Consider the following 25,198-nt stretch of genomic DNA (forward strand, 5'->3'; position numbering starts at 1 on the left):
TGGTTTTCTTATGTTTTTTAAATTTGGGGTCTACATACAAGCTGAGCATCTATAATGGTGTCTTTAAAAGGCAGAGACAGTGTATAAACTTTTCTGTACCACCTTCACACTATGCCTCAACTCCAGTCCGCAGAACTCACCACTAGGGACTAAAGATCAGACACTCCCATCTACTAGAGATGTTAATTAAATGCATTTTAAGTAACCATGTAACCACTGAAAATTCCAGCAGTTACATGGTTACACATTGGGGGAGGGAAGAGGGCAGGAGAAAGAAGTAGCTCCCCAGGAGCTGGTGCGCATGAGAAGCTGACGTAAGGTACTAGGAGCCTGAATGTAACCAAGAATGTTAGCTGATGAGCCCAGGTTCATGAGTTAACCATGTATATGGTTATACTTTCACATCCCTACTATCTACATAGCCATTCAATCTCTGGCCTCTCTAAGGCTACCAAAGGTGCCAATTAATACTAGCTTTTATGACCAATATTGTGATATGGACAGTTGTCCAGTCCATTGGGAAGTCAAGTGAGATCAAGCTTGTTTCATATGAGATGTTACTATTTAACACTTCATTACTTGTACAGCAACAATGCACTGAATTTCTGATTAACGCAATTTCAATTTCCTTAGTTCATTCAACAGTCACTATCATTGTGCTCTTTCTATTCACTACAAGGAAATGTACAGTTATCTGAAAAAACTCAATAGGACTTTTAAAGCAAAACAAATATTCAGAAAATTAAAGTTAACTTTTAGCATCCTAAAGCATGTTGGGTATTTTTCAAACCTGTAGAAATGTTCCTGACTGAAGAGATTACACACTAAATCATGTAAAAAAAGAAGAAGAAGTGATAAGTGGGGAAGAAAAGGTTTAGGATAAGTTTACAGTAATAAAATTATGGCTACTCAAAGGCATGGACACATCTAAACAGTTTAGATAGACATGTATCTCATTTTAAGCACATGCATAGTTCCACTAATCTCAGTAGAACTATTCATGTATTTGAAGCTTGAAATCAGAGTGTATATTTTCTTTCCACACATGCATCTAGAATGCAATTTCTGTTGATGTTTTCTGTTTAGTAAATAGTTAAAATTGGTATCGTGTTAGGGAGCCCACAATTAAGATATCATCTAACAGAAGCGTGAAACAGACAAATGTAATTGTACATATGTATTATAGCGCATAGATTTGTGCCAGATTATTATAGATTAACATACTGTTCTGATGTAATGACATGCATTAAATGCATGCATTTCACAAATGCTTTAGAGGAATTAATAACAGTTGACAATAGTGTTACCAACACATTGAGCACATCAAATCAGATGTGATTTACTGTGTGTTTTAAATTCATGCTAAACTAGGTTATGCAGACAGAAGTACTCTGCACGTATTCTTCCCCTATGACATGTGACCAGCATCACTGATTACCTTAAAGGGTCAATCCAGAGGTGATGTTAAAGTGGTTGTAGTGAAAATTCAGATTCTAGGCCTTTTATGAACTTTACTGGCCTGCATAGTACCTAATAAAATCCCTTTGGGCACTTCCTCTGTTCTTTAATGTTTATGTCACATTAGGTTTAAACACTACATACCAAAATGTTATTTCTGGCATTATGTAGAGAAAGAAACATAGCATGTGGCTTACTAAACAATTCCTTATTCCTCCGGCTATCTTGCAGATAAGGAATAAGGCACCTATTGTCACTTCAGGTTAGACCTTAATTTCCTTGCTCTGGAGAAAGCAGGCTGCCCAATGGCCCCATGTTCCTGGACCATATGCAGAATCTCTTTCTCTCTTTTTTAAAAGGAAGATGGGAGCATATTGAAATTTCAGGGGTCTGGTTTCATATTTTTTAAAAAGTGTTCTGTGTCTGTGATGAGAAGTAACAGGAAAGACTCATTTGTTTGCCACTTAAAGCTAGATTTTCAAAAAGTGCTCAGCAGATGATCTGACCCATAGTGGAGAATTCATACACATGCTAACGTTCTCCACCCCAGCCTGTGGGAACCTATGCTTTTTAGAGGCAGTCACCCTTTAATTGCTACAATAATCAGTGGATTAGTCACAGATCCAAACATTTTGGAAATAGTCACTCATAGAAAATGGTCAACATTAAAAGTATTTTTAAACAGTTACATTCTGGAGACACTCCCCCTAAATTAGAGGTATTTACTCAGATTATTAGGTAAATGCTCCACCACCATACAATGAATCACAAGATACAATGCTATGCTTCAAGCCACAAGGTTAAAGAAAAATTATGGAAAAGATTAATTTTTAATTAGACTCCAAAGCAACTTGAGCTCCATTGGGCCATAAAGCCAACAAGTCCTTTAAAAAGTCACCCTCCGATACTGTATCCAGAAAGACAAAGCCTTCAGTATACTCTAAATCTCCCCGCTTATCAAATTATAAGAAGCCCACATCAAATATCCAGCATGAGCCTATGAATAAACACTTCACCAGCTACTTATGAACATCATAAAGTCATCAGCTGAAAGCACCTCAGTACAGCAGAACACATCCAGGGAAGGCAGGCTCAGTTTGGTAAATTAAAAACAGGACTATGTAGCACTTTAAAGACTAACAAGATGGTTTATTAGATGATGAGCTTAAGTGGGCCAGTCCCACTTCCTCAGAAGTAAATTAAAAAGATTCTCTTACTTGCATAATTTTCAGACCTAGCAACAATGAATGGAAGTCTTACAGGGACATATTACACTTCTGTTTAGTGGCATACATTTGATTAAACTGTACCTAGAACTCAATTGAAAAATGTTAATTTTGAACTATATAATGTCATAAATGGGCTGAGGTCAATTGAGGCAGTACCTATCTCTGTCTGTCATAGCATAGGAATCAGCCCTTTGCTATCTATACCACCAGTTTTACTCCAGTGCAAAATTCACAGTTGCTCCATATTCATACTGGCATAAAAAAAGAGCAGAGACCAGCCGGGTGTGTTTAGAGAGGAGTCCTAAATGCTGTAACTAGCTCTCTCACTTTGGTTTGCCAGTATTCAAAATTTGAGGATGGTACTGAACATGAAAATTATGTCTGCACTGCAATAAAAACACCCATGGCTACTTTGGGTTGGCTAATTCAGGCTCATAGGACTTGGGCTGTAAAATTACTGCATAACTGCTAAGGATCAGGCTGGAGCTCGAACTCTGGGAGATTTACCCCAATGGGGTCTCAGAGTTGTGGCTACAGCCTGATCCCAAGTGTTTATGCTGCAGTTTTACAGCTCCGTAATCCCAGGCCAGCTGCAGGTGTTGTATTTCATAGTAGAAATAGCTGCAGTCTTCATTTGGGGGGGGGGGGGACAGGGGGAGGTGGGGAAGTAAGGGAAAAGGGGTAATTCAGGTAATCTAGATTCCCAGGCTTTTTTCTGGGGATGAAAAGAACTTGATTGGGTGGGAAGCAGATGGGATGTTCTGGAGAGGGATTCGTGCTTTGAGCTTTGGTCCAATTTTTAAGTAGGACAGTTTGTTTTAGTGTGCTAAATCTACAGAAACCCACATTTGACAAAACATATCCATAAAATAAATATATTAACAAGCTGGAAATCGGGGGAACAGAGAATATCTGAGAGGGTGAAAGTAGGAAAACTCCTGCTCGATTTAAATCACTTAAGTGATTTAAAGGCTGCTCTCCATTTCCCAAACATTCAATTTTGTCCCTAAGTGGCCCAAGCTGGAGCTGGAAAAGCGCAAACGGAAAAAAAATTAAAATGGGTAAGAAGAGACATTGGTCTTTTAATTTAAGATGTTGCATGAAATCACATTTTATGTCCTTCACTGAAAAAGAAACCTTTTTAGCCAACTGGCATTTCCTCTTCCCTCCACCCCAACAAAAGTTAGTAGCATTGTGTGATTACAAAGGAAACACTTCCAAAATGTGAGTCTGGCATGGTGTCCCTACATCTCTATCACCTTATTGGCAATCATTTTAATGTGGCAATTCACTTGTTGAATTGCAATAACACAAGCTGTTTGGAATCCATTGTGTAACACAAGGGCCAAAAAAGGGAATGCTGGCTCTTGAGATTAGTAATTCCATACTACATTGCAAGATTCTGATTGAAATGCTTTGCAGTTAGTGGCCATTTCATTTATGTATGCAATAAAATAAATGTAAACCCTCACACAATATCTGTTGCATGTGTACAAAGCTTGCATAAGGAACAGAGGAAAATGAGAAGATGTTGGAAGGGTTCAATAAAACTCTTATATGCTGAGTAAAATTTGGTCATTAGAAGCTGATCCAGCATACAATACTAACATGCCTGGAATCAGTGGTAGGATTCTTGTGACTTACGAGTTGCACGTTAATTGTAACCTAACGCAATGAGCACAATGCCAAGGCCTGTCAAGAAGCTGTAACATCAATGCTTGAACAAAATAAAGTTCGAGAAGGCTCTTGCGTAAGAGGAGGTTTTTGTGCAAGAAGCAGCAGTGTAGACTGCTCCTTCTTGCGCAAAAAGCCCCTTGCACAAAAATGGTGGTTCGTTAGGTATGCAAATGAGGCAACATTCATTGCCTTGTCTCATTTGCATATCTTCTTGCACAAGAATGCGCAATGTAGACGTAGCCTTAGCGTCCAAGACTCAAAAAGAATGGGTCTTTGGCATCAACAAACCCTATTTGAGAGAGCCAGAACTAAAGTCCTGTGGGAGGCTTCAGGGGGTAGCTGAGTTAGTCCGTTGCAGAAAAACAACAACAAATGGTCTGGTTGCACTTTATAGACTAACAAAACATGTAGATGGTATCATGAGCTTTCGTGGGCACAGCCCACTTCTTCAGATGACCTCTACATGTTTTGTTAGTCTATAAAGTGCTACCAGACCATTGTTGTTTTTTCTGTGGGAGGCAGTTATTGTCCCCTGTTGGGGCACAATCTATTGACAGTGACACAAGCAGTCTTTTCAACACACGATAATCTTTTATTAGTCACCTGGCACAGAGTGAACATAAACTACAGTCCATCCTGGCCAAGACAAGGGCATGATGAACCAGCCAAGGACTCAACCCCTCCTTCCCTCCTGGCTGGGTTCTGAGTCCCAAAGATCAGCCCCTTCTTCTAGTCTTCCTGATACCTTGTCCTCCAGTTCAGTTTACAAGTCCTACCTGCAGGGGTTTCCAGCTGCTAGATTGTGATTATTCAATCATTGGGGTGTCTTTGTATTGCTGGACCCCCTATTGCTATGGGTCTGTTTGAGCCAGTTCTTTAATGACTATTCATTCTACCCAGACAGGGAAATGACATCCTCCCCCCTCCTGTCTGCTGCATTGCTACAAGAGCATTCTTAACCTTTTGACACCCCCTGGGTAGCCATGCCACATACAGAGGGAAACAGAGCTATGCCTAGGATTAAAAAAAAAAAAAAAACACAGATAATTTCCCATTTTGTCACAGTTTTGCATATTCTCTCTGAAGAAAAAAGGAATTTACAGCAAGTGTTCTACTCACTAAATCATATCAAGAAATCACACAATATTGTGCAATATTTTAGTGCTTTCATTTGATATGCTTAACATAGTTTATCAAGAATAACGAACTTTACCTCAACACCCCTTTAGCAATTATCTTCATTTTACAGATTTGAAAGTTAGTAGATGTTAATAACCTGGTTCTCAGAGGTGCAGAGCATCTGCATGTTCTATCAAAGCTCTATACCTCAAGGTCATAAGGACTTATCAAAGCAAAACATGTCCATAACTAAAGTAAACTCCTAAGTCTCCTGTTTCCCAATTCTGAGCCACAAGTCTGCCATTTCTACAACAGAATAGCCACAAAACATAACATGCTTATTTAATGCAAGTATCAACAATCCACTTTAATTTACTATATATTTTAGAAATGTGCATCTGTCTGAGTCCTCCTAAATGGTAAGAGCTAGGACCACCAAATTTGCAGCTTCCTCTTATCATAACTTAAAGCAAGGTAAGGGTTAGATAAGGGTTTGGTTGTGCCAGGAAATTGGGATTGTCTCAAAAGCATAGACACAAAGACAGACAAAATTACCATGCAGGTGAAGAGGGAATCACTGGGGTGCGTCCCCTCTATTCGGAAACTGTGCCAGTCCTGAGTCTCCCATCTGAGATGCACTTTAGAGCAAACAAAGGGGAAATCAAAGCTTCCTCCCCATAATTTTATATGGGGACATTGCTAGCTTTTCCCCTTCATCACCATCAGGGAGCAGGGGGGAAAATTGGGTTAAGGACCAGAGCAGTACCGGGTAAATGTGCTAATGTAATAAAAAACCTCATGGTTACTTATCTTTCTGTAACTATTGTTCAAGAGATATTGCACATGTTCATTCCAACGTAGGTGTGCGCACCTAGAGCACAGTTGACAGAATGGTTTCCTTTAGTGGTATCCATTGGATTGGCTCTAGCAACCTCTGGCGCTGCATATTTATAGTGCCTGAATAAAGAGCCCTGTCAACCCTTTGTTCCCCACCTTCCGCCAGTTTCTTCTTAGCAGTTGACTGATAAGAAGGGAAGGACCATGGATTTTAGAATTGACCTGTGCAATCTCTCGAAGAACAACTGTTACAGAAAGGTTAGTACTGTAACTGGTTTTTTGTCAAGTGATTGCACACGTCCATTCCAATGTAAGTGACTCAAGATGCTGCAGAGGAGGTGAGCTTGGAGTTAAGAACAAGCTGATTGCAAGGAATGATCTACACTGAGAGTTTATGTTGAATTTAACTGCATTAGATCAATTTTTTTAAACTGCATGGCTAAAGTCAGTATTGTTTCTGGTCTGCTGAATGATGGCATGGGAACATTTAGAATGTGTGCACCAAGAACCAGGTTTCTGCCCTGCATAGGAGTCTGGGCTAGTAGGAGGTGGAGGAGACCCTCAATCTTGTGGAATAAGTAGTCAGGTTAGCTGCAGCTGAAATGCCAGCCAGTTTTCAACATGTCAGATTTGCAACATGCAAGATCCTCAAGTTGGAATTGGGAAAGTCTTATTCTGGGTGCTATTGATATGAATAGCTGGGTTGATCTGCAAAATGGCTTGGTTCTTCGTACACAGAATGCCAGGGCATGCTGAACATCAAAGGAGTGTAGACATTTCTTCCCAAGCCAATTGGAAACAGGGAAAAGCAAAATGGTTTAAAGATTGCTTGACTGCAGTAGAATTGTGAAGCCACTTTCAAGAGGAATGCCAGGTACAGATGCAGCACTTTCATTTTAAAGACAATTGTGTATGGTGGCTCTGTTGTAGGTCATTCATCTCAAACTCTTCTGGCTGAGATGAGGGCCACTTTCCAGGAGAGGTGCACTGAGCACACTAATAGCAGCTTACATTGGGGGTAGACAGGCTGACTGTTGACCCAGGGATGGAAGGTAGCTATTGCTGCTAGGTGGACTGGGACTGAAGAAAGACAAACCTCATAGTTTTCAATGCAAAAAAACTACTCCAACTGAGAAGGTCCAACAACTTGAGATAGATTGAATAGGTTACGCAGAATTCTCATAGCTGGCATAGCGAGGAGGAGTGAGTTCTGTGCATTCTCATCTGTGTTCTTGCTTATGGGTTTGTGTCACTAATCTGCTACAGATAGCTATACATAGAGCTGCTGTTCAGTTTTTTGCAGCCCTGAAATTCAGATTTAGCAGAAGGGCCCTTGCCAGGGTATCTAGAGGAAGAAAAAAAATGGGTCAGGGTGGAGACTGCTGACCTGAAAGAGATAATAGATTTTCAGAAGTCTGACAAGGGAAAAAAAAAAAGTTACACAAGTATTAAGGGAAGGAAGCATAAAGAAGAAAGAAGGATTTGTTAGCAACACAAGTAAATATAAATGAAAATAGCATTACATGTAATTAAAATTTGACTAAATTTCAAAGACTACAGCAAAATTCAATTAACACTTCAACACATCTAGGAACAAGAACATATAGGTCAAGTGCGAGGTCTGCTAAAAAACCTACCATTAAAATAAAACGTAACTAGAGCAGAAGAAATTTAGTGTAAAACTCATGTCTCTCTCTCCTCCTAAACATAGAACTCAATTAAAAATGTAAGTTCCTCCTTTCTGAGTAGACAGGAGCATACTAGAAGTACATACATCCTATTGGGAAGAGAGTTGGATTTACTCCCTTTCATTAAACAATGACCTACCTGAAACACAGGGTTTAGAAGACTTAAGAAAGAAGGATTACATGTAACTTGTTCTTATGTAAACTCACATGCAGACAAACGTCTTAATCAAGAAACCAAGTCAGAAATGTGAAGGTAAAGGTTGACTGCACAACCTTAACTCTGCTTCTCCCATTAGAAAAAGAGACTCTGGCAGCAGCTTGTCAGCACTGCTGACCTGGCTGCTGAAAGTCTAGTCGGTGATGTAGCAGGGTTAAGGAAGGCTCCCTGCCTGCCATAGCTCCATGTCAGGGGCAACACAGGGAGAGCATGGAGTCACATGCCTCAAATGCGGTGGGCAGAAGGAGCTGGCCAGCAGCCAGGGTGGAGACTAGCGGGGGAGAGGAGCCTGGTGCCCACAGCAAAGGTCCATAACCCCCACATACCAGCAACAGCAAGGTAAGTGGAGCAAGGCGGCCCCTCTGCTTTGCATTCCGTGCCACGCTGCTCCAGCGAGGGAGCAGGACAGTCCCCACAGGTGACCTTGGGAGCAAAGCAGTGGGGATGCCTTCCTCCACTTATCCTGCTGCTGGTGGTGAACTGCAGCCACTGCCAGCCTTACTCGTCAGTTAAAGAGAATGAGCCAAATATGAGCCTTATATAAATGGGTGGAACTTAAATGGAAGCTAATTTGCAACCTTAACTGATAGACACCACCAGGGGCCTACTGCAGTAAGTTTATAGAAAGAGATGTGTTTTCCAGGCAGTTAAGAAATCAAATTATAGCCATGCCACTTAAAGTTATAGACTTTGGGAGCAGAATTTTCAAAGGCAAAGAGTACATAGGTACTCTGTTCCTACGGAAACAAGACATTTTCAATAGCTACAATAGACTATATCAAGCAGAGCAAAAATAAAGTAAGTAAAATTTTAGCCCACATGATAGTTGCTTAATCACACTATTAATTGAGAGAACAACTCTGTGTAGGCTGAGCAGATTACACACAACATCTATATTTTTATACATGAAGACAACATTTTCGAGTTAACATTAGGTGAAGAATTTATCACATCCACCTGACCTCAGCACTCGAGATTGTATTATGTATCTCATAATATTGGTGATTTTCTCAAGCTTCCTGGAATGATGTAATTTAGGGATGTTAAATATCGGTTAACTGAATAGTCAAGTAACCTCATGACATTTTATTGATTAGTTGACTATTCTGTAGCTCCCAGGGGTGGAGCGGGCAGCCGCTGTATTAGAGGCAACAGCGTAAGGTGCCAGGCGGGAGCTGGTCCGCGAGGGGTTCCAGTTTAAAAACCAGCTCCCATCATGACCGGCTGCCTGTCATCCTGTGCTGCTGAGAAAGAGGCAGTAGTCCCTGTCTGGGGAGAGGAAGAAGAAGTCTGAGCTCCCAGACCCGGCGCAAGCCAGAACTGAGCTGGGTTACCTGCCTTCCCGGCTCTTAATACACTTTAAATGCAGAGCTGTAGCAAGGGTAGGTCCCAGACCTGTCGCAAGGCAGGACTGAGCCAAGCTGCTGGCCAATCTGCTAAAAAATGTACTGGCAGGGAGACAGGGAAAGTGAAATACGTGTAGTCTATAGCATTAAGGTATAAGCTTTTGCTTATCGGTTAATCAACTGTACTATTACATCCCTAATGTAATTACATGAAAAAAAAAATCAAGACTTTAATTTCAAAAGGAAAAAAAACATAACCAAGTTTCTGGCCCTCCTGTTTGCAGAGAACAGTGTGGATCCTTAAAGATTCCAAAACTAAAAGTCAAAGAAGAACCCAAAATGCATTTATTTTTACTTCGATTTTTACATCAGTCACATGGCTGGTGGGGAGGAGGGTCTGAATCATGATTTCTGAATGTGTGGAACTGGCAACACTGATGTACTTAATATTCAGTTGCCTGATGCAATTAAGTACTGTTTCCTAAGCATTCATGCTATTCCCACGGCACTCTACTCTTAAGTAGAGGCAAGCTTCAGTTGCACTGTAGTAATGTTATCTACTTGCAAGGCAGAATTAGAAGTGTTAAGGGCAACTACCCATCATCTGATGCTGCCACTAGATTTCTTAAAGAAATCACATAAACAGACCACAACTAACAGGCTGTCAAACATTCTATGGAGAGGACTGACGTCCATTTCTAATCATGGCCTATGGCAGGAGCACACATTTAGGACTATGTGCTTCCATCTTTACATACCTGATTTCCCACGGATGTCAACGAGAAGTTTGCACAAAGGGAGGAACAGTAGACAGCCCTTATACAGTAGCTAAATTCTTAGTTACCTGTCCAAGACTGAAAAAGTGATGGAGTCCTGTAGCACCTTATAGAACAACAGATTTATTAGAGCATAAGCTTTCGTGGGCAAAGACCCACTTCGTCAGAAGTGACATGCATCTGACAAAGTGGGTCTTTGCCCACGAAAGCTTATGCTCCAATAAATCTGTTAGTCTATAAGGTGCCACAGGACTCCTTGTTTCTTTTGCAGATTCAGACTAACAGGGCCACTTCTCTGATACATGTCCACGACTGTCACACTCATGACTCAGTGGGAAAATATGCTCATCTTTAGGACCACTGCTATTTTCAGCCCTTTGTATCTTTTCCCATTCCCTGTCTTTTCTTTCATCTGCATATTCCTCCCAGAAGCAACTCCCAATAATCACCCACTACTTTACTCCCACGCCCTTCCAACCACCCCCTTCCAACTATTAAAATGATTAACATTCAAAGAGCTGGTGATATTTAAAGGGTTACCAGTAGGTTTTGTACACTAGTACAGGATTGGGCATCCCTGGGCTGGAGGCAGCTCACCAAAGTTAGCTCCTGGTGGGCTGCCAGACACTGTATTATGAGCTGAAATGGGTCTTACATTTATAGTAATAAGTTGCTCTGTTGTAAAAATCCTGCCTTCTAAGTATTTTAAACACAAAAATATAGCAAAGACATTAAAATAATGTTTTGTTCACGATGTTGGAAAACTACATGATTTTATTTAATGCAAAGTAACAAAATCCATATATTTAATAGTTATGAGTTATAGTTAACATTGATATCTTGGCCATTGAAACGGCCTGTCATTAACAACTTTGAACAAAAATGTACATATGATTCATTTAAAAAAAACCCTGCAGGTTGCACTAATTAATTCCCATGGGATAATTCCTTGTATTTGGACCATTGGAGGGGTGGGGAGGGGAGGGAAATCACTCTGGTTCAGAACATTTTCAGACAAGACCATAAAAGGATATTCAGTCTATTCAATTTCTAATTAAATCAGGGAAAAGGTACTGTTTAGCATTACAGTGAGCCCTCGCTACTTCGCGGTTCGACCATCGCGGATTCACGACTTCGCGGACTTTTTTCATTACATTATGTATATACGTGAATCCGCGATGGTCGAACCGCGAAGTAGCGAGGGCTCGCTGTATACATGTTAAATATACATGTCCCTACTTCGCGGATTTTCAACTATCGCGGTCGGGTTTGGAACCTATCTACCGCGATAAACGAGGGTTCACTGTAAGCCATAAACAAACATTCCATTCAAGTAAACTTTGTCCTTTAGATTGAAAATTTACAACCATACTACAGCATCCTTCCCATATTAAATCAAAACTGATCATAAAACAATTATTTTTACGTAGGTGTGAGTGTCATAGGATGTTACACTGCAGTGACTTTTGGGAGACCCAGTTTCCAATAGATGAAAATACTGCCAGCATTGCAGTCAGCCAAAGGATTAAAGTGATTTGTTTGAGTGACCCCCTCTGGCTAATAATGAAGATGCAGGGGAAGTAGAGAAACGTTTTTCTTCCTGGAATGAAAGACTGTTGTTCCTCTACTTTTTGCCTGCTTTCAAGTAACCAAGCATACGTTTTCTACATTCCAGACACAGAGCAAATAATGGAAGTCTCTTAGCAATACAGATTTGGAAAGTTTTAGCTTTAGCTAAGTAAAGAAAACCTACCAGGATACTGAAGTTGTTTTATTGTGTGCCTTTCCTGAACAAATTCTGTTTTCTAATCCACACTGAGATGCTTTTGGCTGACTATATTGCTAGCCAAAAAATACTGAATAACTGCAAGAAACAAACTAAAGCACCATAGAAACAATAATATTTGTGATGTTAGGATGCATTCTAAAATCTTTTAAAATTCCTTGCTTAATGCATTGTATGTTTAACTGCCAATGAAACCTTTCTGTATATCCTGGGGGAATATTCTAAATGAAAGTTGTAAAACTGCCTGGATACTTGAACTTCCTTTTCTATATGGTCTTCCTTACAACTTTAACTAAAGCAGAAACAAGAACTCCACTAACCACCATGAATTTGTCAAAAGTAGTATGAAAGAGCACCAAAATGCCTTGCATATTGGTGTGTAAAACCTGGATTTTGTTCATGGGCAACTACAGCTCAGCTACCTTTGTACCAATATGACAGACCTCTAGCATTGAAAAGCTGATGGTGGGACTTGATTCTGATATTCAATGTGCTACAAAATTCCAGGAATTTTGGGAGGAAAGACTACACAGTAGGCAGCAGACCACAGAGAGTATGCTAGAAATCTGCCCTTTGGTTTGAGGGTGGGGCTTCTCACTCCAGGAAATCTGTGTGTCCCAGATAAGTTATTAGGCAATGTGTAGTTACAAGCAGACTGTTGTAAACTGTATCCCTGCTGCCTCTACACTTGTAGTTTTCTCCAAATTTCCTATGATTTCACAACCATTGGTAAGAGAACTAGTAAATCAGATTGTAGCTGTGTGTTTTAAGAGCATCATCCAGACATGTTTTGAGGAGGGTTAGAAAAATAAAGTGATTAAAATGCCATGCCCAATCTATGTTAGACACTTCCACTGCTCTATCCGTACCTATACTAGAAACAATGTACAGCGGGGGAAATCCACTGATGGCTTTGAGTTTCTCAGCTTCATGTGGCCCAGACTCCTTGCTTCATCTCAGACTCATCCTCTTTCAGCTTCTTTTGGACTATAGCAATTACCCACTGTTTTTAGTATGAAAACTCCCAGCTTAAATATACTGCATGCGCCTCCTGGATGCTCAAATCCTCTCAGCTCTCATCACTTCAGACTCAGCTTCTAAAGTCTGCACTTATCGCCTTGCACTTCTCCCTATCACCATTTCTGTTTCTCTTAACTGCTTCCCCTTCCCCTGTTAAACAAGGTTCGGTGCCAATTCATTTCCTAGGAACTGTTCTAACCCTAACCTATCAACATATCCCAGTTATCTGCATTCAGGTTTCCCATCCTGTTGATCCGAGCTTAAAAAACACCTTTTTACAAATACTCCTGAACTATGTTAAGATATTCAAAACCCTTAGTCAACAGTTGAACCAGCTCCCCTAGTTCCATTGTGAAACAAGCCTTATAGTTTAAAGAGAACAGGAAAAAAATAGGACTAATCTTTTCTTAGATTATATAACAAATAATATATTCCAGCAACTGAGATATGCCTTATGCCCCCAGCAAAGTCAGACTTTATAAATGGTAGCACTGAGACTTACACTATTGGAGGGTCCTATATTAAAATGTAGTGAGCAGGGATGTATCATTTTATGTATATAACTGAAGAACTACACAAAATACATTGCAATACAAGATAATGCCACACAGTTCACTGTACTCTCTGTATCTTGCCAGACTCCACAGTGCATATACATTTGAAAAGATCATATTGCATGCCAGAAGATGGTTTTATTAAAAGACATAATAGTGAATTCTAGTCTCCATTTTGAAGAAAGTTTAGAATTCAAGACAGACACTTGACAACAATGATTTTACAAAAAGACTAACTATGTGACATTTCTTTTTATCAACAGCAGCTCTTGTGTTAAAAGAATTTAGAAACACTGCCATCTTGTGGACCTACCTTTAATTAGATCATTGTTCTCTGCTGTTCCTACAGGTGAGTCAAATTATGACTGCAAGTTGCAAACATGACAGATTGGAGGCTGGATTGATTAACCCAGTGTCCAATAACTAATTGAAAATTTAACAAAAATTCCAAACAAAAACAACAAACGGTTCCTTATCAGATATGCATTGTTAACCATGTACAGTACCATTTGTTCTAGCTCTTTTCCTCCATTTTACATTGGAAAGGCTGCATTATTTAACTGGTGGAGCTGTTAATGAAATAAAATGAGCATTGGAGAAAGAGTATAAAACAGTTTTCTACAGAATTCCTGAAACAGGAGAGAAGGAGAAACAAGGAAGAGGAGAGAGAAAGAAAAGGGAAGAAAGGGAGAGAAAAGATTACTCTCCCACCTGTGGATTCCCTCTCCAAGGAAGCCCCCCTGGCCCGCAACACTTCTCTTCCCTTCTTTATTCCCCACACATTTGCATTTTTTTGGAAGCAGTTGTCATTTGTGGTGTTAGCTGTAAACTCACTGCAATTAATTTGCATTGCATGGACACTACTACTTACAAAGACACCTTATTCTGTCTTGTACCTATTTATTCATGCATGGTAAATCTTGCTACAAAGGAATTTCAGTAATTACTGGTATACTGAAAAACCACTTAACTGTTGCTTTGATTACACTTATCTTTTTAAAGAGTAGGGCAATGCTGAATGCAAACCCTCATTCCTTTTGTAATAAACTTAAAACAACAAATAGTCTGGTAGCAGTTTAAAGACTAACAAAACATGTAGATAGTATCAAGAGCTTTCATGGGCACAACCTACTTCTTCAGATGACCAGTGTGTTGGATATCCAGAACTAACAAATAGGGAAGAAAGTGGGGGGGTGGGGGGGGGGAGGGAAGAGAACAAAACAACATACTGTACATTTTATTACACCATAGAAGGAGAAAAATAAAAATACTTACTTTGAGCATCCAAGCACTTTCCCTGGTTGCTGAAATGAAGTATTCCTTGAAGCAATTTGATACTAGAAGGAAAACATCACAACAATTAGCTCCAGAAATAGGAAAATAAATAATGAATCGCCTTTGTCTATACAGGACAGGCAGCAATGCAATAGCCACGTCTCTTAAAACTGAAGCAAGAGGAGAAATCTTTCCTCACAATATCTTAATTCAGCTGAGTACACACAATAACACAGTGTCTGGTACAAACGCATAACAATCATATGGGTCTCCTAGATAGTAATAAATCTATTAAGTATTTTGCATGGCCACAGTCATAGTTTATTCATAGTTGCAAGTCAGATTTTTCCTTCTTGATTTTGCCAGGTTTACTGGAGCATGAATGGTAATCATAATAAATGTATGAGCAAGTAGTGGTCTTCCTGGCTATGACCCACTTAAAAAAGTCTACCATTGAGAAGTATGAGCAAAACAGACTATATTCTTGTTAATGGTACATTATGGTGCAGTGGCTGCCCTTAAACTTTCCAGTTTTACCTTATGAAGCTACGTAACGTTATCTCGACTTATGTAAATGTTTCCCATAATTTATTTTCCTATATACAAAGGCGGCAATATCAACGATATACTGAACATACTAACAGCATTTAATTGCCTAAGCTAAGGAAACTGGGCATCTTTTGATGGGGACCATTGCATGACTAAGTTTTCCTATATAACCCTTAAACACTAATGGTTACGTTGCACTCTTAGGACTCCAAGTGGACATTAAACGTTATTTCATTTCCTCTTCATAAACTAAGAGCATGATTGTTGCCTGTTTAATGAAATCTTCTATTGAACATCATCAGTATGCTAAACACAGTACATGAAGAGTGCATTTTACTGAGGTTCTGTCCCAAATTTTATGCCCTCTAGACTCCATACTTTCACTTAGTAGACCATTGCAGGTGTTTTATGAGACTGACACTCATTTTGAAGTCATTTGCCTATTAAGGAACCTACCTACTTTAACACCTTCTACTCTGGTAAGCCAGTGAAGAAAAAAAACCACCAAAACAAATGGCTATGGGGCGGAGAGGAAGCTGGGAAATAAAGAGGATGGGAAAGCAAAAGAACGCTCAACAGGAAGTGAATACTTTTCTATGTAGTTCAAGTTTAATTTTGTGAATTTCAGAAAAGCAACTGCAATGAACCAAGCACATAAGAAAAATGGTCAGGTTATAAACTTTTGAAGGCAGATGTCTTAGAGGTTTTGTAAAGTACAGGATATGCATACTGGTCTTAAGAACTTACTGCATTTTTTAAAATTTTTATTTAAAAAAATTCAATCATTTTTTTAAAAGAAAAAATGAAAAAGAACAGAGGGATAAGAAGGGAACGCAGGATAGATAAGGGAGGGGGGAAGAAAATCAAGAAAATGAAACAGAACAAAGTGAGAAGAGGGGCAGAGAACACAATATACAGTAACTTGTCGTTTTATATCCTCTACATTGCTGTATTTCAGGACTGTTCAGAGATGAAGTTATGCAGAAAGCTGTTAATTCAAGCAGGGTAAATAATGGAGCTAATTTAAAAGTCGTTTTCCCCTGCACCATCTCTGCAGCGCCACGTGTCCCCCACCCTGCGCTGCTGCTTCTATGAGAGGCAGGGGAGATTGCTGCAAAGCCGCCTCTGCCTGTGGCTGTTCCGGCAGCGGCCCCTGTCTCGCAGAGGGATCCCAGCTCCCCACTGGGACCCCCTGCCAACAGGGGCTGCTGGACCCAGTGCAAGCCGGGACTGAGCAAGCCTGGCTCAGTCCTGGATCCAGGAGCTACCCCTGCTGCCGCTCTGTATTTTAAATGTAGTAAGAGCTGAGTGGGCAGGCAGCTCGGATCTTACTACATTTAAACTGCAGAGTCGCAGCGGGGGTAGCTCCCAGACCCAGCGCGAGCCAGCACTGAGCGCTTTCCTTTATCAACTAATTCTGTAGTCCATAAAAATTGTATCAACTACACAATTAGTTAAATACACCATTCTAAACATCCTTAGAAGGAATTGCACTTTATCAACTGGAAGTCACACGAGCAGGGACTGGAACATGGATCTCCCAGGCAAGTGCACCTAGTACTAGTCTACTGAGTCACTATTTCCTGGCCCAATAAAAAATAGTCATCATGAATGACTATGAATGGCAATGAATTCATACATAATTTCAAGTCAATCAAAACTGCATTTTTCACAAGATAAGCAATTTGCCATTTTAGCTCTATTGATTCAATTTGAATCAGGTGGCTTTTTTATTTGGGCATGTATTTTTAAGAGCTTTATGACTCAAGGGTGGGTATTTTCTTCCAAGTTTCAACCCCTGTGTTCTGCTTCTGTCTCTCAGGGACTGGATGCTTCCCATCCTATTAAGTAGATTTCCCCGACCATATTTGCACAATGAATGACCAACTGCCCCATCCATAAAAGGTTGCAGAAATGGATAAATTCAGGATATGCCTCACTGCAGCAAAAAGGTGTGATTGTGGTGTGGCTAGACTTACATGAACTAGACTTGATCTACAATAGAACCTCAGAGTTATAAACTAAGCGTTTAACCACACCCCTCATTGGGAATCAGAAATATGCAATCAGAGCCTTGATTGGATACAAAATTGCTATCTGCACCCACATCTGCAAAAATGATCTGCAGATATCTGCAATGATATCTACGGATGCATTTATAAAGTGGGTATCTGTGGATTTGCAGGGCTCTAGCAATTAGGCAGCAGCAGAGCCAAAAATGCAAATACAATACACTACTGTGTTAAATGTAAACTTAACAAAATAAAGGGAAAAAAGATTTGATAAGGTAAGGCAAGGAAACTGCTTCGTGCTAGTTTCATTCAAAGCAAGATGGTTAAAAACAGCATTTTTGTTCTGCATAATAAAGTTTCAAAGCTGTAGGAAAGCAATATTCAGTGTGAACTTTTAAAAGAACTCCCATAACGTGTTGCTTGAGGTTATGAACTTTCAAAGTTCTGAACAACCTCAATTCCTGAAGCTTGATTGTAATTAGCTAGCTCAAGTAGCAATAGCAGTGAAGCTACAGCTATATGGGCAGCTGTATTGCCTATGCCTTGCCTATCAAGGAGCCCTGGTTACATACTTGGGCTGCCACTACCTCTCCTGAGATACTTCTTGGTTATTGTTTCTCATGGTGGTTTTGATGAAAGCTAGCTCGAGTAGGTCTATATGTGTACCAATAATACTTTCAGCTGCAGAGTGGACATATCCTCAGTCATAGCATGAGGTTCTGTACAGGTAGATCAGCAGCAGCAATTGTAGGAAAAGAGCTGAATTCAGTGTGATCTTCAACTTTAAAAAAAAAAAATCACAACAAGGTATCCATGTTTGACTCAGATCAATTCAAAGGACAGACACTGACAGACTGCACATCTTGACAATTCCAATAAGTGGCAAAGTTCTCATGCTCCTTACACATTACTAATGAAATACATTTTATATGATTATTCTGATTCGTGTCCATTACCCTAATTTCACATTGCACAATGGCATGAAAAAAAAGGCCATGGGCTGCTAAAATTTTTCCTCCCCTTGTTTACAAAGCCACCAATAAATCTGAGTTACAGTAGAGTCCGGATTATCTGACCTTCCCTAATGCGACATTCCGCTTTATCTGACAGCCAGATAAACCCTGGGGTGCCATCACGCATGCAGCCTCCCCAGCGGAAGAGGCTCCAGCAGAAGCCCCTGAAAGCAAAACTAAAACCCCGCGCTATCCCCGGCCCCCTGCCATGTGACCTGGCCCATTTCTCCTTCCCCAGCTGCTGACGTCCCTTGAATTGCAGCGCACGGCGGGCGATTGAGAGTCCAGTCTGCGGGTCGAAGACTCCTGCCGGCACCACTCGGTCCCCATTCCTACCTGGCCCCTTCCCTCCCTGCAGCCCCCGGGCGCAGGCCAGGAGAATGGCCCTGCTCGCTGCCACGTCGCTTCGGGTGCTGCAGGGTGGGAAGGGGCCAGGCAGGGATGGGGACCAAGTGGTGCCGGCAGGAGCAGCAGTAGCAGCGCCCGAAGCGACTGGACAGTGAGCGGGGTCATTCTCCTGGCCCCCGCCCAGGGGCTGCAGGGAGGGAAGGGGCCAGGCCACCCGAATCAACTACAGGTAATTCTATACTCCATATTCCGACGTTTTCGTTAATCCGACCACCTATTGGTCCCGTTTAGGTTGGATAATCAGGACTCTACTGTATTAAAGTGTTATGCGCCCTTAAATCCAACCTAATAGAACTAGGACAAACCTAAACAACTAGGACAAACATGCACCATTCCTCACAAGTGCTTGCAGCCCTTACCTCTAAGAGGCATCAGATTTCCTCCCCACAGAGGAGGTAGTCACCCAGCTCTATCCTTTGGAATACAATTTCTTTTTGCTGCCTGTTACAAAATGTAGATATGCTTGCCAGATGGTTTAAAAAAAAATACTGAACACCCCCACCCAAAAAGGGAAAAAATTCTGTTGAAAAAGGGAAAAATAGGGGGGCGGGGAAGAGACCAAAGTTGTTAAGCAAAACTTGCACCGCTCCCTTCAGTTTGGGGCCACACACTAACCCCCAATGCACCCACCCCTCCCCCTGAGCCAGGCTCCCCAGTCACCCTATCCCAATGCACTCACCCTTCCCCCAGACTCAGGCCCCCTCTAGTGCCCCCCCATCCCAATGCACTCACCCCTGCCTCAGGCCCCCTGCAGCATCCCCCATCCCAGTGCACTCACCCCTCCCCGTGAGCCAGGCATTCTTAGTACCGGGAGCGCCTCCCCCCACCACAGAGCCAGGCACTGGAGGAATGGGATGGCCGGGTAAGTTAATCTTACTTCTAAAGTTGCTGCTCCTGCTGCCTGGCCGCCTGTGTAGAGGGAGGCATAACGTGGCCAGCTCCCGGGTCTCTGCTGGTCACGTGGACCAGAGCAGCGTGCACTCTGCTCCCACCCCAGCCTGGCACTCCCTAGCGTGGCGCCCAGCAAGTTCCCGCTACTGCCCCCCTTCGCTACAACTCTGCCATGCTCCTCACTCGCCCGCCCCCACAGGCACAGCAGGGGGAAATTGTCCCTGCTGGACTTCTGTCCAAGGGAAGCAGGAAATACTGGACATTTCACATGTCCGGTATTGTGAAATGTCTGGTAATTTCTGTTTTTTTTTAACTAGACAGAGCCCACAAATACTGGACTGTCTGGGTAAATACTGTACACCTGGCAACCCTACATGTAGAGAGAATACAGGGATCCAAGGCCTAAGCAACTATGAATGAAGATCACATTTGCACTCTCATGAAGGCCTAATTCCCTTCCAAAACAACAAGTAATCCTGTGGCATGTTAGAGACTAACTATATATTACAAACACATACATACATAGAGATAGATAGCTAAAGAGAGACTGAATCGTGAGCTTTTGTGGGCAAAACCCGCTTCTTCAGATGATATGATCTTGAGAGATCCCTTCTAATTCCAATCCCTTCCAATGCTTTATAAGCTTCCGACCTCTTTCTGTAAAGGCTTTATGACACTATAGCTTTCAGCTGGGAAGTTACCAGAGATCTGGCTTCAGAGTTAACTGATGTCATACTAATATTAACAGAAATTACAAGTATTGCCAACCAGTTCACTTAGTATCTATAGAAATGGTAGGCCTAACAGAAGTAACTGGGTAGAGGAGATTAAGAATAACCCAAAATGGACAAACTTTGTAAATATCTAATTTGGTAACAAGCTGCCACACTTTGCACAACAGTTATTTCTTCCTGAGGTTTCTTCCCTTTGCCACTTTTAGCAACCAATGCTGTTTTTTGATCATGTGAGCACATCTCCCCTCTTGTTATTCAGTACAGAAAAAGTAGAAAAGTGTCATTTCACTTTCTCCTGTCACACTGATTAAAGTCTTTCCCACTTGTATTTTCAACGTGTCTGATGTCTGTTGGCTTCTACATCTTGTGTGCAATCACTGCATAAGCATGTTAAGTGTTTGTCTGTAATAGGCTGGCTAATCTGGTGCTCCTGCACAGAGGTTATACCAATGGAGCATGTTTTGGTCTGTTTTTACCACTAGGCTGTCTACTGTTTGACAGTTGGGTCTAGTCATAGAATAATCATAGAATCATAGAATAATAGGACTGGAAGGGACCTCAAGAGGTCATCGAGTCCAGCCCCCCGCCCTCAAGGCAGGACCAAGCTCCGTCTACACCATCCCTGACAGATGTCTATCCAACCTGTTCTTAAATATCTCCAGAGAGGGAGATTCCACCACCTCCCTTGGCAATTTATTCCAATATTTGACCACCCTGACAGTTAGGAATTTTTTCCTAATGTCCAATCTAAACCTCCCCTGCTGCACTTTAAGCCCATTACTCCTTGTCCTGTCCTCAGAAACCAAGAGGAACAAATTTTCTCCTTCCTCCTTGTGACACCCTTTTAGATATTTGAAAACCGCAATCATGTCCCCCCTTAATCTTCTTTTTTCCAAACTAAACAAGCCCAGTTCATGAAGCCTGGCTTCATAGGTCATGTTCTCTAAACCTTTAATCATTCTTGTCGCTCTTCTCTGTACCCTTTCCAATTTCTCCACATCTTTCTTGAAATGTGGTGCCCAGAACTGACACAGTACTCCAGCTGAGGCCTAACTAGCGCAGAGTAGAGTGGCAGAATGACTTCACGAGTTTTGCTTACAACACACCTGTTGATACAACCTAGAATCATATTTGCTTTTTTTGCAACAGCATCACACTGTTGACTCATTCAACTTGTGGTCCACTATGACCCCTAGATCTCTTTCCGCCATGCTCCTTCCTAGACAGTCGCTTCCCATCTTGTATGTATGGAACTGATTGTTCCTTCCTAAGTGGAGCACTTTGCATTTCTCTTTATTAAACCTCATCCTGTTTACCTCTGACCATTTCTCTAACTTGCTAAGGTCATTTTGAATTATGTCCCTATCCTCCAAAGAAGTCGCAACCCCACCCAGTTTGGTATCATCTGCAAACTTAATAAGCGTACTCTCTATCCCAATATCTACATCATTGATGAAGATATTGAACAGTACGGGTCCCAAAACAGACCCTTGAGGAACTCCACTTGTTATCCCTTTCCAGCAGGATTTAGAACCGTTAACAACAACTCTCTGACTACGGTTATCCAGCCAATTATGCACCCACCTTATCGTGGCCCTATCTAAGTTATATTTGCCTAGTTTATCAATAAGAATATCATGCGAGACCGTATCAAATGCCTTACTAAACTCTAGGTATATGACATCCACCGCTTCTCCCTTATCCACAAGGCTCGTTATCCTATCAAAGAAAGCTATCAGATTAGTTTGGCATGACTTGTTCTTCACAAACCCATGCTGGCTATTCCCTATCACTTTATTACCTTCCAAGTGTTTGCATATGATTTCCTTAATTACCTGCTCCATTATCTTCCCTGGGACAGACGTTGAACTGACCGGTCTGTAGTTTCCTGGGTTGTTCTTATTCCCCTTTTTATAGATGGGCACAATATTTGCCCTTTTCCAGTCTTCTGGAATCTCCCCTGTCTGCCATGATTTTTCAAAGATCATAGCTAAAGGCTCAGATACCTCCTCTATCAGCTCCTTGAGTATCCTGGGATGCATTTCATCAGGACCTGGTAACTTGCTGACATCTAACTTTCCTAAGTGATTTTTAACTTGTTCTTTGTGTATCCTATCTTCTAACCTTACCCTCTCTCTGCTTGTATTCACTACGTTAGGCACACCTCCAGACTTCTCGGTGAAGACCGAAACAAAGAAGTCATTGAGCATCTCCGCCATTTCCAAGTTCCCTGTTACTGCTTCTCCCTCCTCTCTAAGCACTGGGCCTACCCTGTCCTTGGTTAAATTAGTTGTAATTTAAGTATGAATGAAATTGATCAGATTCCTGAACTTGTATTAGAGGATGGTTGGTAGTTTCTGCTATATCTATTATATGCCCCTTTGGATACTTACCTTTACAGCACATTTTTTTCGTCAGTGAAATTTCTCAAGCTTTATCTCTGCCATAGCTTTTTCTTAAAAGAAAGCTTATTTAAGTAAAATTGTCAGTGTTTGGTTTGGTAGAGGTAAAAAACCCACTCTTTCCCATTTAAGAAATTCTACTGATGCTTCTTTAAGTCATACCCATTGCAAAATCTACTACAGTTACAAACTTAATGTGGGGAGAGCTCAATGAGAATCAGCAGTTAATGGGTTTGGAGTTACCAGTGTTATAATCCTTCAGAATCTGGTAATTGATTATTGCACCATAGAAAATTTTGCTTAAAGATGTGGTCTTGGAAATTCATTACAAATAATTCCCAGCAAGCAGTGTGCCACTTTCAAAGTTATTTTAATACATTTAAATGTTCCCACCTTTACAACTACTAGCCTTATTGAAGCAAATCAGTTTGATAGACTTGAAGGTAAGTATTTAAAGTTTAAGCAATTCCTTGGGTCACATAAACTGATACTTCAAAATATATCATCACACGCATAAATTTAGTTTGAGATTCTAAGACACGAAGCCAACTTTTCACCAATGGCTGCAAATTAAGATTACAACTATGTAGTTTACTGGTAACAATGAAAAGCACAAATCAGCTTTGGCTGTATTGTGTGTTATGGAATTGGGAATTTATTTTGAAGATTTTTTTAATTAGTTAGTAGTTAAGCACTTAATAAAAATCAAATGATAGGCAAGTTTGGCCTTTAAATGGGTTGATGTAAAAATGCCAGCATTGTACTCCAGAGAACTGCCCACTGTCTGCACCTGGAATCATCTCATCTATCCAGAAGACTGCCTTGTAATTAAGGCACTAAACTGATATTCAGGACATTCTATTCCCACCTCAGCCTCAGTCTTCCTGTGCAGCCTTAGTTTTCCTTGACTCACATGGATATTGTGAAGATGATTAAATTAATGTTTGTGAGGTGCTTATATACCAGGTAGAGCTATAAAAAATAACAACTGATTTAGTATCTGCTGATTTTAGTGATGCTATTTAGACTTGGTGTCTTGCTGAGATAGGAGTTGGATAGTATTCCTTCTTGTGTATAATAATTGTTTGCAAGTAAACAATTACACGTGTACAAAGCCACTGAACACAGACACTACAGATGACAGAGGACTTAAAGACAGAATGTTTACATAGGTGCGACAGATTATATGATGGTCCAGTAGTTAGGGTGCTCACTTGAGACTCAGTGACCTGCTTTTGTCAGAAACTTCCTGTGTGACCTTGGGAAAGCCATTTAGTGTCTCTGTGCCTCACTTCCACATTTGTAAAATGGGAATAGTGGCACACCAAGGACGCCATTTTCCCTTTCCATCCATGACCTCTGAAATTTCCCATATTCTCCTCATTGTTAGTTGTCAGGGAGATAAGTCTTTCAGGGAGTCAACCTGGTAAATTGTATGGGGAGGGTGAGCAGAAAGATTGGGTGTTCTTCTGGAAGACAAAGAATGTCATCAGCCAATACATTGCAAGGGTGCTCAAGCCAGCAGTTGTATGAAAGCACTGGCATGAGTTTCGTGTGTCTACCATTTTCTCCTTTTTGATTTTCCAATTTTTCCCTAAAAAAACCAGGGGGGAAGTCAGGCCATTGATGCAGCAGGGGCACCAGGAGCCATGGCCCCATTACTTTTAGAAGTGAAAGGTTATGCCCTCCCACTTTTTACCAATGGTACGGGCAAGCAATGTGGGGTGAGAGGGCAGGGAGAAATATGCAGGGGTGGGAATTTTGGGGAGGAAGAGGCATCAAAGGGCCAGGACCAGATTCAGCCTCCTCCCTCCCCTGCATTGATACCAAGAATGTTCTCTGAAATTTTGTAATGGATTAGGTGTGGCACTCAAGATTATTGCCTAAAAACCCATACGAGCCAGCAAACTGAGTCTCACATCTTTGCAAGCTTGTCCAATTACATAATGAGCAGGGAATATAAAGTACTGATCATAGGCATACTTTGGCTGGCTGAACCTTTATTTCTGATGTGATACTAGAAGAATAAAACTCAGTTTGACTTTCAGATCTCAGGCTAAATTTGGAGACCTGGAAGCTAGAAAACATTTTTACTTGAGACTATTCATAGACAAAAAGGAAACCTCAATGCCATTCACAGTGTGACTTTTCAGAGTAGATTCATACTTTAAAGTTAAATGTGTAGCTTTACTCCACCTCTTTGCAAT

General features: G+C 41.1%; 1 protein-coding gene across 2 annotated transcripts in view; it reads right to left on the bottom strand.

Annotated features, from left to right (window-relative positions):
- Positions 1-25,198, bottom strand: part of MAPRE2 (microtubule associated protein RP/EB family member 2) — a 150,791-nt gene that overhangs the window by 98,561 nt on the left and 27,032 nt on the right. For both annotated transcript variants that reach the window (XM_075920733.2, XM_075920732.2), the window contains exon 2: positions 14,983-15,044. Coding sequence is in view for 1 of the 2 variants with exons in the window: in XM_075920732.2 (XP_075776847.2) it covers positions 14,983-15,044 (62 nt within the window). In the remaining variant the exon portion in view is untranslated. The remainder of the gene's footprint in view (positions 1-14,982; positions 15,045-25,198) is intronic.

Source organism: Pelodiscus sinensis, chromosome 2 (genome assembly GCF_052426305.1).
Source record: "Pelodiscus sinensis isolate ZL-2025 chromosome 2, ASM5242630v1, whole genome shotgun sequence".
Lineage (NCBI taxonomy): Eukaryota > Metazoa > Chordata > Testudines > Trionychidae > Pelodiscus > Pelodiscus sinensis.